This window comes from Protobothrops mucrosquamatus, unplaced genomic scaffold, assembly GCF_001527695.2.
Source record: "Protobothrops mucrosquamatus isolate PMUCROS unplaced genomic scaffold, P.Mucros_1.0 scaffold508, whole genome shotgun sequence".
NCBI classification, from domain to species: Eukaryota; Metazoa; Chordata; class Lepidosauria; order Squamata; family Viperidae; genus Protobothrops; species Protobothrops mucrosquamatus.
The window spans coordinates 219892-236030 of NW_015386823.1; the positions used below are offsets into that span (position 1 = coordinate 219892).

At 36.5% G+C, this 16139-nt stretch overlaps 2 protein-coding genes across 2 annotated transcripts in view; one reads left to right on the forward strand and one right to left on the reverse strand.

The window, feature by feature from the left end:
- The window catches only part of MPHOSPH8 (M-phase phosphoprotein 8), a 24342-nt gene extending 12476 nt beyond the window's left edge, over window positions 1-11866 (forward strand). The window contains exons 7-15 of the mRNA XM_015816836.1: window positions 35-123; window positions 765-905; window positions 4116-4202; window positions 5070-5224; window positions 6674-6828; window positions 7565-7692; window positions 9439-9495; window positions 10678-10761; window positions 11084-11866. Of these exons, the coding sequence (XP_015672322.1) occupies window positions 35-123; window positions 765-905; window positions 4116-4202; window positions 5070-5224; window positions 6674-6828; window positions 7565-7692; window positions 9439-9495; window positions 10678-10761; window positions 11084-11125 (938 nt within the window). The 3' untranslated portion in view covers window positions 11126-11866. The remainder of the gene's footprint in view (window positions 1-34; window positions 124-764; window positions 906-4115; window positions 4203-5069; window positions 5225-6673; window positions 6829-7564; window positions 7693-9438; window positions 9496-10677; window positions 10762-11083) is intronic.
- Window positions 11867-14606: 2740 nt separating this feature from the next.
- The window catches only part of PSPC1 (paraspeckle component 1), a 53011-nt gene continuing 51478 nt past the window's right edge, over window positions 14607-16139 (reverse strand). Inside the window, exons 10-11 of the transcript XR_001548896.1 lie at window positions 15613-15745; window positions 14607-14795 (exon numbers count right to left, since the gene is read on the reverse strand). The gene's annotated coding sequence lies outside the window, so the exon portion shown is untranslated. The remainder of the gene's footprint in view (window positions 14796-15612; window positions 15746-16139) is intronic.

The following is a 16139-nucleotide window of genomic DNA, read 5'->3' on the forward strand; positions in this document are numbered from 1 at the left end:
ACATACTAATTCCTGGTGAATGCTTCTTTTCTAGCTCAGCTGCGAGATGCTGTTAAAAATGGGAACTATGCTATGGTGAAGATGGCACTTAATTCAAACGAAGAATATAATCTTGATCAGGAGGTATGTTTTAATAGAGTACATTATTTATTTTTTATAATCATACAGTAGGAATTTAATCTTCTGAAGTACGCTATTGAAAGATACTGGATCATAGATAATGTATTTCATATTTTTTAGATTATTATTTCTACAACACAAATCTATTTGTATTTACACTGCATAAAGTGGTCTTTACTTCAGTATGACTGCTTCACAATTTATTACTTTAACAAATTTGTATATCAGTTGTAATAATAAAAATTACTCATCTGAAAAAGTGTTCCAGTTTAATCAGCCAATGTATTTTTATTTAAAAATACATTTTAGCATATCAGAAAAATTGATATATCAGAAATGATAAATATTATCCAAGAAACCTTTTCCTTTTCATTCTTAACACAGCACAAAATATCTCTTCTGAATTCAGAAATATAGAAATTATAGTTATTTTTCTACTTGTGTAACTCTTCTGAGTATGCTGTACGTAGTCAGTTTATGTAACAGCAGAATACTGTAGTTAGAAATTTTCTTCAGATTCAGCACAGTTAATTTGCTGTTACCTTTGTAGTAACTACGCTGTACATCTGTTCTTCAATAATCAAAGTTACTTCTTTAGGAAGGTATTTTTATTGATAACCAACCATTATAAATCACTGTTTTAGGATTCTAGTGGAATGACTCTGGTGATGCTGGCTGCTGCAGGAGGCCACGATGACATTCTTCGACTTCTTATCCGGAAAGGAGCTAAAGTTAATTGTAGACAAAAGAATGGCACAACTGCATTGATTCATGCAGCTGAAAAGGTCCGTTTCCTGCCGCTTTTTCTGTTTATTCGTTCCTCTAAAATAATGCTTTTGGATTATTAACTATTTAGATTATTGGATCAACTCTACTGTTAATCTCTTTTTTTTTTACTGCTTTTCCATAGTAAGCCAAACTCATAGGTGTTCTCAAGAATATTACCTTGTTTCAAGACATAATACTATTTAAAGAGTTGTGCAAATATGTAGCAGGTTTCTCATATATAGGGATAGAGAGGGAAATTAAAACAGGCTACCAGCAATTCATTCTAAGATCTAATTATAGCTGTAAGCAGAAAGTCTTGAAATGAGTGGCATAAATCTGCTTTGAAGGAAGTGAAAGTCATTTGTATGTGTAGTGTGTGCTGATCTGGTAGTCTTGTATATATTGTTGCTTGACAGGATAGTTTTACTATTAAGTTGTATACTTTCTGCAATATTTACCTTTTTAACAGAATAACGAGAGTTAGAAGGGACCTTGGAGGTTTTCTAGTCCAGCCCCTGTTCAAGCAGGATACCTTTCAGACAGGTGATTGTCCAATCTCTTCCTAAAAATCTCCAGTGATGGAGCACCCAGAACTTCTAAGGGCAAACCATTCCATTGATTAATTGTTCTAGGTTTTCTTAAATTTGACTGCTTTATCAAGAAAGTATGTAGTACCATGCTACTTTACACTAAGAGCCCTGGTGGCGCAGTGGTTAGAATGCAGTACTGCAGGCTACTTTTCCTGACTGCCAGCAGTTTGGCAGTTCGAGTCTCACTGGTTCAAGGTTGACTCAGCCTTCCATCTTTCCGAGGTCGGTAAAATGTTGGGGGCAATATATTGATTCTGTAAACGGCTTAAGAGAGGACTGTAAAGCACTGTGAAGTGGTATATAAGTCTAAGTACTATTGCTATTGCTACTAAATCATGACTGTTAAGAAGTGTGAAATTTAAATAAATAATCATACCTTTCTTTACTGTTCATATTCACTAGCAGCAGCTCCCTCTCCATTTTCAGACTACATTCTTTACCAATCCAAGTAGACTTGAATAAGAAGCTTGAGATTAAATCTGGGATCTTCTACAAGCAGCATCAGATATTCATTAAGTGACAGTGTTCTCTTCATCTTGAAAACATTAATCAACATTGTATAGAAAATATAAGAATAGGGAGATAGAAATTTACTTAATCTTTTTCAGCCAACATTTACTTTAGCATACAGTAGTTGATCAGTAATTTATCAGCTAACAATACAATTTTGTATTATTTGAAGTACATGCTACACAAATGCATGCTTATTCCTTGAATTGCTGATTCTAATATTTCCACATTTGTTTATTTGTTTAAGGAAAAACATTCCTTTTTAAAGAAATGAATGTTAGAACCTATTTATTTGTCGTACAAGTAGTCCTTGATTAATGACTGATCATTTAACAGCAATTCAAAGCTATAGTAACCTCAGAAAAAGAGATTTATAATCTGTCCTCAAAGTTACAGCCATCAAACCACCCTTACAGGGACCTTGGAAGTCTTCTAGTCCAACCCCCTGCTCAGGCAGGAAACCCTATACCCTATACCTTATTCAGACAAATAGTTATCCAATCTCTTCTTTAAAACTTCCAGTGTTGGAGCATTCACAACTTCTAGAGGCAAGTTGTTCCACTGGTTAATTGTTCTAACTGTCAGAAAATTTCTCCTTAGTTCTAGGTTGCTTCTCTCCTTGATTAGTTTCCATCCATTGCCTCTTGTCCTGCCTTCAGGTACTTTGGAGAATAGCTTGACTCCCTCTTCACTGTGGCAACCCCTGAGATATTGGAATACTGCTATCATGTCCCCCCTCATCCTTCTCTTCATTAAACTAGACATACCCAATTCCAGCAGCCTTTCCTTATATGTTTTAGCCTCCAGTCCCCTAATCATCTTTGCTCTTCTCTGCACTCTTTCTAGACTCTCAACATCTTTTTTGCATTGTGGTGACCAAAACTGGATGCAGTATTCCAAGTGTGGCCTTACCAAGGCATTGTAAAGTGGTATTAATACTTCACATGATCTTGATTCTATCCCTCTGTTAATGCAGCCCAGCACTGTGTTGGCTTTTTTGGCAGCTGCAGCACACTGCTGGCTCATTTTTAAATGATTGTCCACTAGGACTCCGAGATCCCAGTCACAGTTGCTACTATTGAGCAAGGTACCACCTATACTATACTTGTAGATTTGGTTTTTCTTGCCTAAATGTAGAACCGTACTTTTTTCACCATTAAATTTCACTTTGTCAAATAGCGCCCAATGTTCAAGTCTGTCAAGTTCCTTCTGCATCTTATGCCTATCTTGTGGAGTCACACAATTATAATTCGTAAGGCTTGGCAACCAGCTCACATTTACAACCAGTTGCATCATCCTGTGATAATGAGATCACAATTTTCAGCCAGCCAGTATCAGACAAGAAATATCAATTGGGGAAGCTGGATTCCCTTAACAACCATGTGATTTCGCTTAACGGCTATGATGATTTGCTCAACCACAATAAAAATAGTCATAAAATTGGGTCTAGTCCTGTGATGACTTGCTTAGCAATCAAAATTCTGGTCCCAAATGTGGTCCTAAGTTGATGACTACCTGTAGTTCTAGTGCTAAGCAGTCTAGATCAGCGGTCCCCAACCTTTATGGCTGGGGGTGGGGGAAGAGGGGAATTGGGATGCATGAGCGGCAGGCCAACGGGCACTTGCAGCCCGACTTGCACAAGTAGCAGGCCAGCATGCACATGCACAAGTGCCCACTGGTCAGCCGTTCACGTGGCCCAGGGGTTGGGGACCCTTGATCTAGATAGTATTGCTGCAAAGAAAAAGGTGCTCCTTTTACAAATAGAAAAGGAATTGCTGGTCACTTTGAGTTCTACTTTGAAAGAAAATGCAAATATATATCTAATAATATTTTTAATATGTAATGACTGGTTTGCAATCCTAAACTATGTTTTTAAGTAACATAAGAATTCATCACGAGTTTAGTATAATAAATAAAACTATATAGCAGCAAATCTGCTGACCTTGCATTTTTATTTCTGTTTTCTCTATGGAAAAATAAATAGAAAGGAAAATCAGAAGTCTTGTATCACCGATCATAGTATAAGTTTGTTTTAATCTTTGTATAGATCTTGGATTCATTACTTTCATTTTATCTATGTTCTCTTAGGTTTGAAATATTCATGTGTGAATCATTTTGTTTTTGTAGAACAATCTAACTACTGCAGCCCTTCTCTTGGAAGCTGGTGCACATGTGAATGTGCAGCAAAAGAATGGTGAAACTGCATTAATGAAGGTATTTGTTGTTCACTTGAGTAAACTTGAACAGTGGTAAATCTGGATATATTTTCTTGTAGACAAGTAATTTTCTGTAAAAATTCTAATACAGAAATCACGAATTAAATAAGATTTACACCTACATGTTAATTCATAAGTACAAGAAATGTTCATATTTGGGGGTAAAACAAATATGATAATGAAGTATAATGTTATGAAAACATTATGTGTTGAAGATAACTCAACATTTATTGCTAGATTACAGACTTGCATGCTACACTGAGTTAATGTTTAGTAACTTAAGCTCAGATCTGAGGGAATTGATCCTGTATGTGATCTCACTGTATGGACAGATGAATGTGGGAGAAGGTGGTCCCTGAGAAAACCTGGTCTGGAAATGTGTAGAGCAGGGGTCCCCAACCCCCAGTCCGTGGACCAGTACCGGGCCGCGACATGCCAGCAACCGGTCTGCATAAACAAGCAAAGTTCCATCCGCGGGATGCAGGCAGCACACAAAACCACGTCCCCTCTAGTCCATGGAAAAACCTCTCTCCACGGAACCGGTCCCTGGTGCCCAAAAGGTTGGGGACCTCTGGTGTAGAGCCTTTTAAAGGAGACAAGCAGCATGTTGTAGCACACCCAGAAGCCATCTGGCCACCAGGGCAGCTCCTAGAGCAGGGGGTTTGTCCCAAGTATATCAGGATGTAGCCATTTTTGCCTAGGCCCCTGCATTTTGTATTACTGTAGCTGCTGAATTATTTCCAGGCCCAGCACTACACAGTAAATCTATGAAATCCAGTGCTACTAGTATCTAGCATCTACTCCAAAATATGCGTGTCCTTTAACTGCCTTTTCATAATATCTCTTGGTAAACTCTCACATGTAGGCTTGTAAGAGAGGAAATTACGATATCGTCCGTCTAATGATTGAAAGTGGAGCTGATTGCAATATTTCATCAAAGCATCAGAGCAATGCTCTTCACTTTGCCAAACAGTGTAATAATTTATCAGTGTCCGAACTCCTCAGGAGTCATTTGGCTACGTAAGTCCTTGCATTGGAGGTGGTTCAATTTCCTTAGTGAATCGGGGAATGTTGATGTCAGATTTTTTTAATTGGAAGATTCTATTTCTTAAACATTTTAATATAATACTTAATTAGATGACTCCTTGCATGCTTATTTTACTGTTACCCTTTAGGAGGAGGTTGCCTTTATTAATAGCTTCACTCTGTGAGGGATTTTTAGGCCTCTAACATGAGTTCTTAGGATTCAAGTTGAAGGATTTTTAAAGTTGTTTTATGCAAGCCAAAACCTGGATTATATTTCAAATCCAGAAAATCCTAAAATTATTTTTTATTTATATTTGCTTCAGTACTTTTTTTCTTGTGAATAAATATATTTTACATATCTTCTTATAAATTTAATAAGTAACAATAAATATGTAATAAACTATTTTAGTTGAATTTTTTATAATTACTGTTCGGACGTTTTTATCCAGGCTTTGCTCTTTTATATGAAGAACTTTTTTTTCATAAAGCCTATTGTTTAATTTTTAAAATCTTGATTTAATTAGTATATTTATAGTGATTAATATATTTACATAGTGCAATGAGTGTTGGCACTTTACAAAATTAAAACACAATTAGGGCCAACTAAACAATAAATACAATGCACTACAATAAAAATATCATATTAACAATGTCTAAAAAGAAAACTAACTCCATCCATGCATTCTCTGTGGAATTCTGCTTTGATAGGGTAAATCCAGAGTTTCAGTGGGCAGGGTAATTAGCACTCTGCTTAATCATGGCATGATTAAGATATATATTCAGTTGCTAGAAGACAAAGAATGGTGTTTTACATGGAAAAAAACTAAGAGGAATATAAGGAACCTGGGGGTGGGGGGGAAAGAACTTTGCTTATCTGCTATATAGAGAAGAAGCTACTATGCAGAAAAGCTTCTTTAAAAATGAATTAGTGGGGCTGTCTGAGTGAGGTACTTTTATTGAAGTTATTCTTATAGTCATCTTTATTGCTCATTGCTTTTGTGTGTTTATATTTAATACTGTTTTTAAAAGAGGTAAAATGAAAGAAAAAGACTTAGCTTATAAAAATCTCTATTTTCTCCCTTTGAACAGATAATCTTTAGTGCAAGGTGTCAACAAAATTAGAACAAGGCCTTTGAGGGCAGAAGTTTTTAGAGTTATGGGAAAAGATATAATACAAATATTCACCACTATTGCTATGGAATTCAGTTGTAAATATTGAATCCAGAAGTAGATTGGATTTATAATAGTGGTCTTGAGAGGTAGGAGGGAGGGCTGCTACACAATTTTTTTTCTGACCTTCTATGTTCCTTCCATTTAATGATATTTTAGGGCCCTCTGTGAATAGAAGAAGGTCATCAACTGGCAAAATATTACTCCTTGAAAATGAACTATGACCCTTTTTCTAATACAACAATTACAAGTTTTAATTTTGCTTGATTTTAGGTTAACCCGAGTGGCAGAAGAGACAATCAGGGAATACTTTGAAGCCCGTCTTAATTTGATGGAACCAATATTTGATATTGCATGTCATCTGCTTTGTGAGGGACCAGATTATTCTTCAGAATTCACCTATAAGGCCCCACAGAATGTGCCTGAAGGTTGTATTTGGAGACAAATTTGATCAGTGAAATGAAAATCCAGATATTTAAGGGTGTGATATCTACCCTATGGGCTATCAACCAGCTCAGATATTTAAATAAATAAAACATGTCAAACTAAAATATTCTACTGATGGTAATAGGTAGCATAGGTAAAGAAATAAAGTATTGAGATTGATAGGTTTTATTGCTTATTCTTTTTTTTTTTGAGAAAGAGAGAGAGACAATATAGTATATTTAATAGTTGTGTTAAGCTTATCTGAATCTTCCAAGTGCATAAAATTGCATTATGGTAGAAAAAAACAGGAAATAATTTTTTCAGAATTATAATCCTAAAAATTGGATTTACCAAAGTTAAAATGTCTGATCTTATTTAAACAAACTTTACATTAAAATTGTATATTAATAAGTTCTTTATTTAATAATCCTACATTCAGAATGTAAAAAGAAATTAATCTTTAAGATTCCCAAATCAATTCATGTTTCTTTTTTGCATTTACTTTCCAGTTTATCTTTCTGAATCAAATTTAGGCATTTGTTATGAAAGAAGGGATCTGATTTGCAGTTACATGGCTTAAGAACATTGAAATACAATTCAAGATATAATTCAAGCTGCCATCTATTTGTGTATTAGAAACTAGTTATAATTGGTTAATCACTTTTTCACAGGGAAGAGCGAGAGCTGTTCTTTACTCTTGTATGTTCTCGAAATGAAGTGTTCATTGTTTTTCCACAGGATCGGGGATTCTTTTATTCATTTTCCATGCGAACTTTTTGGGGAATGATGTCATTGCTCGACTTTGTGGACCATGCAGTGTGCAAGCTGTGGTTTTAAATGACAAATTCCAGCTGCCTGTGTTTTTGGTAATTTTTTCATCTCTTTGGTTACGTATATCATCTTTAGAAATGTATAGTTTTTTATTTGTAAGAGTTAACAATTCATCCTTTTAACAGAGGAATCAAGCCTCATTTCAAACTGAATCTTATGTTATGGGGAATATCTTCAGTTTTTTGAAAATTTGGAAAAATCTGTAGTTGAGCTCATATTTTGCATACAAATATTCTGTTTCAATCCTTGATATCTCCTATTTGTTGTGAAGGATTTGCCTGTCTACTGCTTGCATATATAGATTTCTAAATAATTTAAACATGGTTTATTTCATATGTATAGTATCTTAAAATGGTTGTATCTACTGTACATTTATGGATCCACTAATTGCTCAGCCATATTTCTTAAGCAATAGAATAGCATCATATCTTAGCTTATTCATTAGAATTAATGTTTGAAAACTCTGAGACAGACCAAATATTCTTCAGCTCAAAGGCTACTCCATATTGTCCAGGATATAAAAGGCAACAGTGTACATTTTTAGCTATGAACTTTATTATTCCAAGAAGAATGTGTCAATCCTGCATTTTATATAGTACATCTTTCTTTGCTGAGGACCTAAAACAATTTCAGAATGGGATATAGAAGATCATCAAAGTTAAATAATTGTACTTCTTATTGGTCAAAATATATAGTTGTTATCTATACTTTTGGTAAATATTATTGGTCAGTTGCACTGAGCATAGTCAGCAGCTCTTTTTCTCCCCATCCAACAAATACCAAACAAGCATATTTGTGCACATATGCACATCACATAGATTTAATCTTTTTATACACAGCAATTATTTATTGTGTTTGTCCCAGCATTCCTTGCTACTTTTTTGCACATAACAGGTAGCAAGTAGCCCGTTATTTAACTTTATTACATAAGCACTAGATTTCACCTTAAGGCTATATAAGCTGTAGCTCTTTCTTTCCAACATCATGCTTTATCATTGCTTCCCTTCTTATTTTCATTTAGTTTAATAGCTAGTAATGATTTTCAACATATTTGAAAGTTTGCATATTATTTAATTGGCTAGAATAGATTTACTACCCCCTTTTTTGCTGACTAGCTTAACTGTATTTTTCTATGAGAAAGGGATGGAATTTGGTATGCAATACCAAGTAAATGTTTCCTTCCTATTAAAAAAAACCCTCTCTAAAATACATAAAGAGTCTTTTGGTTTACCTTTAATAGAACTGGCAGAGATGCTAGTGTGATAGTAGATGGCAGTTTTATTTAGCTAAGTACAGTTAAATATGCTATAAAAGTACAGTTAAATATGCTATAGAATACCCTTTAGAGCAGGGATGGGCAAACAGGCTCCTTGGGCAAATTTTGCCCTGCCGTTGGCCTAATTTCAGAATCTCTGTGCAAGAAAGTTCTGCTGTCTGTCCCTATCCTGCAACTGGGAGACAGAGAGGAGGGAGATGTCTGAATGAGTAGGGTGATCAGAGAGCAAATGGGTATTCCCATTGCCTTTCACTTTTGGCTCTGGCCCTGCTTACTGCTTGTTTCAGTCCCACTTACATTATGGCCTGCAAGAGGCGGGGTAGATTGCCCACTCCTGCTTTAGAAGCTTTGCAAGGGATTTGTGAATAAAAAATAAACAAGAAACAGTCAAAAGAATGTTCTGCCTTCAGGCAGTACTTGAAAGGTGCCACTCGTACCTGTTATTTGGCTCCGAGTATAGAGAGGTACCCTTTGCCTTCATCTCATCCTTTCCCCTCCCTCCCAGCCCAACAGAGCCTGCCATCCTGCCCAGAAAGAGCAGCTTACCCAGCGGATCTTACAGGTGAGTGGCTAGGCCATAGGTCAGCAACCTGCAGCTCCGGAGTCGCATGTGGCTCTTTGAACCTTCCCCTGTGGCTCCCAGCCTCCTCTGCCATTTGCAGAGAGAGACAGAGACAGAGCTTGTGTGTGTGTGTGTGTGTGTGTGTGTGTGTGTGTGTGTGTAAAAAAGAGAGTGGCCTCACCCTGTTCAACCAGCTGACAAGCTTACTGGGCGGGGCTCCTGCCTTGGCTGCATCTCTGCAGGAAGCAGGAAGGGCAGGAGAGAGCTAGCTAGCCCAGCTATGCTGACTCAGGAATTCTGGGAGTTGAAGTCCATGAGTCATAAAAGAGCCGAGGTTGCCTACCCCTGAGCTAGCCCAATAAGAATGTGTTTCAGCTTGTTGGAGAACAGCTTGAAGCCAGCTTGCCAGGTGAGCAGAAGATCGGGGAAAGAGAAAGAGAGGGAGAGAAAGAGAGAAAGGGAGGGAGAGGGAGAGAAATAGAGAAAGACCCTTTTGACATCTAAAATGAAGATAACACTGCATATATCCTTTTTACCTTTATTATATATAGTGTTATCTTCATTTTAGATATCAAAAGGGTTTTGCGGCTCCCATTGTTTTGTTTTTGGTGGGAAACGGGTCCAAGTGGCTCTTTGAGTCTTTTGGGTTGCCTATCCCTGGGCTAGGCTAATACCTGTTAGGGCATTCATGCCAGTCTTATCCAGCCATATGCTCTCCTCACCTTTGGGCTTATTTTACTGGGAGTTACACATACATTTCCTCTATTAGTCTCTGCCCATGCCAAACCTCATGCCTACTTTTGAGCACTTCCAACCATCTTAAGGTGGTTTCCAGTGATTAAAAATACTAAGAAAAGGCTTACTTAATTATATTAAAAGTTCATGTAGACTAGTACTTTAAAAACAACTTGTTTAATTTCAAGATTACTATATGTTTCTTTTCCTATTCTTTTTCTTTTTATATCTGCCTCCTAGAAGTTGCATGTGCTTTTAGTTGTGGTGTAGTTTTTATGGTTGGCATTAGGTCTTTTGCCATGCAAGTCGGTAACAGGCTTAGTTGGTGAACAAGGCTTAACATGTATTAAAAGGTGTTTGTTTGTTTTTTGCTTTTATATTTTGCCTGGCTTAAGAGAGAGGTTATATTTGTGAAATGAATTCAGTTGTTTTTCCTCTTTATTTTAGGATAGTCACTTTATTTATTCCTTCAGTCCTATTCAAGGCCTTAACAAGCTCTTCATACGTTTAGCAGAAGTTCCAATGGCAAAGGTGAGCACTGCAAATGAAGGGCATTATTCAAATGAATATATTAAAATTCCCCCAAGGCAATTTTGAGCCTACTAAAATGTTATGAAATGCCTAATGTAAGCCAAATTCTGACTCTTTATAAAGCACTTTATAAAGAGTGGCTTTTCTAAAATGTCTTTTCATATGAAAATGTGTAAAAACATGCCTCTAAAATATATTGAATGTATGAAATGCTCTATTTTATGAGATACTATTACACTGTGAATTTATTAATATGCTGTCTCTTATGGATTTCATACTTTGAGATGGAAAGATTTTGTCAGTGACTCTTTGTTCATTACAGGTTAAACTGCTGATAGCTGCCTATAGAGTGCAATTACAATGACTTAATGAATGATGCAATTTTATTGGACTCTTTTCCTCATTTGAGTCTCATCAAGAAGTATGGAATTCCTGGTACATTCAGTGTTGTTTAATCTCACTTCGTTTTGTTTGAATGCTATTTACATGTGAATCTTCCCGTATGTAGCAAATACACTGCTTTAAAAAATTGTGAGATTTATTTTGTAGTCATAGCTGTATTTGTGTCAATGATTGTAGTTCAACTTGTAAGGCTCAGCCCAACATTTCCACAATGTGGAATGATAAAAAGAACAAGTATCTTGATTGTGTATAAATGCTCACATTTTGCCCTGATTTTGATGTTTACATTTAAGTTTTTTAAAAAAAAGAAAAACCAGCTATAAATTTCTATTGTTGTTACAAAAAAAGACATTTCTACTTAATAAACAACTTCTGTGACTAATTTATCTGAGCAGAAGTTTAATATAAGAGAAATTTAGGATGGGTCATTTAGAAAGTATGGAACAAAATTTGTACCTAGAGATACGGTAATGTAATAATGGTCGTGTTTTCTTCTTTAGGTCTAATAGGTACAGGAGAAAATAGTTTTTCAGATACATTTGGGCTATTTTTTTTAGGGTGGATTATATTTATAGATTTATGCTGAACTCCATCCGTGTAATGTTCCCCAAATGATTAAACTATTGCCCTGATCTAATCTACATTGGTTCTAAGATAAAACTGTAAGATGTGCATAAATCCCATTTGTGTGTAAAAATTAAACTTTTGTTAGTCAAACTTCAGCTTACGTCTTCTGCTATTTATTTTTAGTGTCACAGCATCAAAATAGCTAATAGAAAGATTTAATGGTAAATTAAATACTAGTATATTTAATCTTAAACTGCTAAATGGCAACGTAACTGTTAAGGTCACTATTGGGCACATCAGCTTCTCTTAACAACTCAATACAAAGGAAAGATTCCACAAAAATTCCTCCTAAGTTTCCTGGCCATCACTGCCTTTGAAGGGAAGTCATAGAATGAAATATTTGATACCTTGAAGCAGATGGGACTGATTCAACATTACAAAAATAAACTGTATAAAGATTGTCTTCAAATCTCCGGTGTCCACTACAGATCAGACACATAAAATAGTATTTGTGGCTATCACTAAGCACATATAGAGGGTTTTTAAAATATAACCTGCAGCCACTTCTCAAAGCAGTATTCTGTGCACTCTGAATATCGTTTTTTTCCAGCGGTGGACAATCAAAAGCCTAGTAATGGCTTAGGAGAGTTTCAGTTGAGACATCTCCACTTGCTTCTTGAACCAACACTTTATTTTTAAAATAAACTGAAAGGTGGTAAATTTATTTTATTAAATGTAAGAGTACTTGTAGCCTGCCCCGAGGAGAAAAGGCAAAAAATTACAATGGCAAAATAGAGCAAAACGCCCCAACCAATACAAGCAAACATTCCCATGGTATGGACCATTCAGTTAACTAGGGAAACAAAATGGGAATTGTAAGACTTTACTTCCTTGCAAAATGCAGGATGTGTTGAGGTCATACTCTATTCTGGAAAGTCTGTAAGGGAGGAAGCTATCATTGTGAAGGCCTATCAAGTATACATGCATCTGCCGAGAAGTGTGGTGGGGTACACAGAATGGATTCTTGGCAGCCCTTCACTAGATGTTCAGGCTACATTGACAGAGTCAATTCTACCAAGGCATTGGCTGGTTTATTCCAGTACTGTATTGTATAGGTAAAATGACCAACGCTTTAAATAGGGCCCCAAAGACTTGATAACCAACGCAGCGACTTCAAAACTGCTGCAACTTTATACTGGCAGAGTGTTTCCCCCCAGAAATCTAGAAGTCCAAATTACTGCACGTTAAGTTAGGTCACTGATGGTGAATCTAGGACACCCGTGACATGATGTGTTTTGGGTGAAGTGCCAGCATTCACCAACACCCAACTGTTCTCAAAAGCATGCTCTATTCTTGCATGATTTTCAGAAGCTGTAGAATGGAATGGGATGTATTTTCGCATGGCCTCTGGCGCCTCCGGCAGTCACATGAGACAGCTGTGAACTCTTGCATGACATCCCAAAAGCATGTGACAAGGCATGCTTTCACATGGTTTGCAGAGGCAGCAGAACAGCATGCTCCAAAGCCACTTGAAGAACGAAAGCCTTTTGCGACTAAATGCAGCTTCAGGTAGGCCGCATGGGACTGTCAACAGAGAACATCACCTGAAGATAAGCGAGGTGCTGCAGATCTGGGCCATGGGTCAATCACATTTCCCAAGGCTTGTGCGCTTTGGGAAACAGCAAGGCAGCCTTTTTGAGTGGCAGCAGTCTGCAAGGACTGAAGTTGAGTCAAGAGCTGCCTCGGTATTACCTTTGGGTGCCACTTACACGCCAGAGACTGTGTAAGAGAGAGAGAGATACAGAAACAAAGTTGGGCATTTTCAAAATTTTTGACATTCCAAACCCAAAAAGTTTGACATCACTGTGCTGGGTGATAATTGGGGCATGTTAATATCTAGGTAGACTCTTACCTGATCCATTAGCTAAAATTGGGTGAAGTACCTACTCCGTCACAATGTTCACTTTGTGCTGAAGCAGCATCCTAGAGCTCTGTGTCACAAAGCACTTCAGGGGAAGAACAATGCCATTCTGAATACCAGGGTTATTTATTGGATTGCCACATTATTTACTGACAAATTACAACTCTTACCTCTGTAGTATTTGAGCTTCCTTGACCTTATCCAAATCTTCATAGCTCCAAAGACAAGATTTCCAAATATTAGTTTTCCCAATGGTTTCATGCATTTATAAACATTAGGTGAGAGCATTGAGTTCTATAGTTTCTCCAATTGGAGTATTCATAGATAAAAACCGTCCTCCCCATATCCACTACAGAACTATTGTCAGAACCCATTTCCATTTGGGAGGGGTTGATTCTGTCCCTTTCTGGGTTCTTTCTGTGGGTTCTGTCATTCTCCTAAGGGGGAGGCCTTTTGGGATGCCTTATTTCTCCTTTCACTTAGCTATAATGTATCCACCTTTTCTATCTGCTTGCTGTTCTTTGAATTATTTTCCCTTGATGTCAACCTGGGGTGAGAAAGGAATGTGCCTCAGGCTTATCTCTCACTGCGAAAGAGAAAGGTGTGAAGACCCAACAACGCAAATCCCACACAAGCACTGATTATGTTACCTAATTAAGTAAACATCTGCAAGCAAACAACCAAGGTCAGCACCAAGGATAGAGATATCCTTATACTAGCATAAACCTATTCCTTTAAGGCTGGCACTTTGTTGGATACTGTAATTTTGGGAGCTAGGGACACACAAGGTAGTAATTTGTGACTAAAATGGAAAAAGTAATTACATTCTTCCAAGGCTACTCTTATAATGGGATTTGTAAAATGTGAGCTATATAGGAATCACCATTTTAATGCTGACATATGAAATAAAGAAAAATGAAAAACGATGGAGAAAGCAAAAAATAATTTTGGAATCATTTAATGACTGAAAGTTTACATAGTTTTCATAAATATGCAATTCAAGCAGTGTTGTTCTTATATAGATACAGTTTTCCTCTTCAGTTTCACAGGAGCAATATACTGAATCAAGGAGCTTGGGGCTCTTAAGTTTCAAGACAGATTCTTCAGGCAAAAGCTGGATGCAGTTTTGAAGCTGTACTCCAACCTTTAAAAACAAAGAGTCCAAATAAAATATAACTATGAATAACCTCTAATTTGATTACCTCTTCAGTAATTTTGTTCTGATGAATATGTACTTTGATTTAGTACTTGAAGTGGTCTGAGAAATATTTTGTGTGCAGTGCCTAGACATTTGTTTAGCCCCACATTACAACTTGCAGAAGCATAAAGTAATTAATAATAAACGTGAAACTGTAATTGGAACATGTACTTTAGGGCTACTCTCTTTCATGTGGTTAAGAGACGATATTCCAGAATGGTATTATCTCTGATCTTGGAGATCTGAATCAATTTTTCTCAGAGAGCTTTCTGCACATTTTTTTTAAATTTTTCAGTCGTTTTTTTTTTCCTCCCAAAGATTTCATGAATTGCAGACAGCCTTTACTCTTAGGTAATTTAAAATATTCAATTATGGAGTACTACCCTGCTTCTAAGATCCAAAATTTCAAGTTACAAGAGTACCAAGGAACATGCTAAAAGAGACAGAGGAAGACTGTTGTATAAATAACTCACCGTTGATGGGAGAGAGAGAAAAAATTATACAAGGGTTATAAAGCAGTAGAACAACAATAAAATTGCTGTTCTAGCATCTCGGTTCATCAGACCAGGTGTTCCTCCAGTGTTTATTCCTTCCTCAACCTGGTTTGGCCACATTGCCCAATACCCCTATTCAAGTAGCAAATTTCTCCTTAAATGCCATACTTCTTTTAAACATTGTTACATGGAAAACCACTCTTAATGAAAAAAAATGACTGGCATTTTTATGTCAAAGAAATCTCATTCCAAACAGAACAGATAGTTACTTTGAAATTTTAAATGATGTCCTCGTTTTATTCCTGTCCACCTTATGTTTACTGTTCTCAGAGGATTCTTCCTTTTTCTCAATACAATCCTGAGATCATAGTTGCTTGCTTAACTCTGCATGATGCCACTGTCCTGAAAAACATTCAACATGTTACATTTCAACCATGATAACCTTTATAAATCTGATGGGATTTGGTCTTGTGGGTGTTTGACTGGCTGGGGGGGGGGCAATAATTCCATTCCTTTTTATTTGTCTTAGTCCTGATGGCGCAGTTGAAGGGTTACTCTCTACTGTTAAAACTCAGACATGGACACCAACATTAATATTACATTAAGACTGTCATCTTCTCCCTCATGTTGTTCAACATTTACATAAAACTGCTGAGGAATTAAACTAGAACTTTCCAGGGAATGTCATCAGTACATTGAGATTCCTAAATCTACTGCACCATGTTATCTAACATCAAAAAAGTGACTGAATAGGTTGAGATGAGGAAGAAGTTAAAATAAAATCTAGGCCAAATGG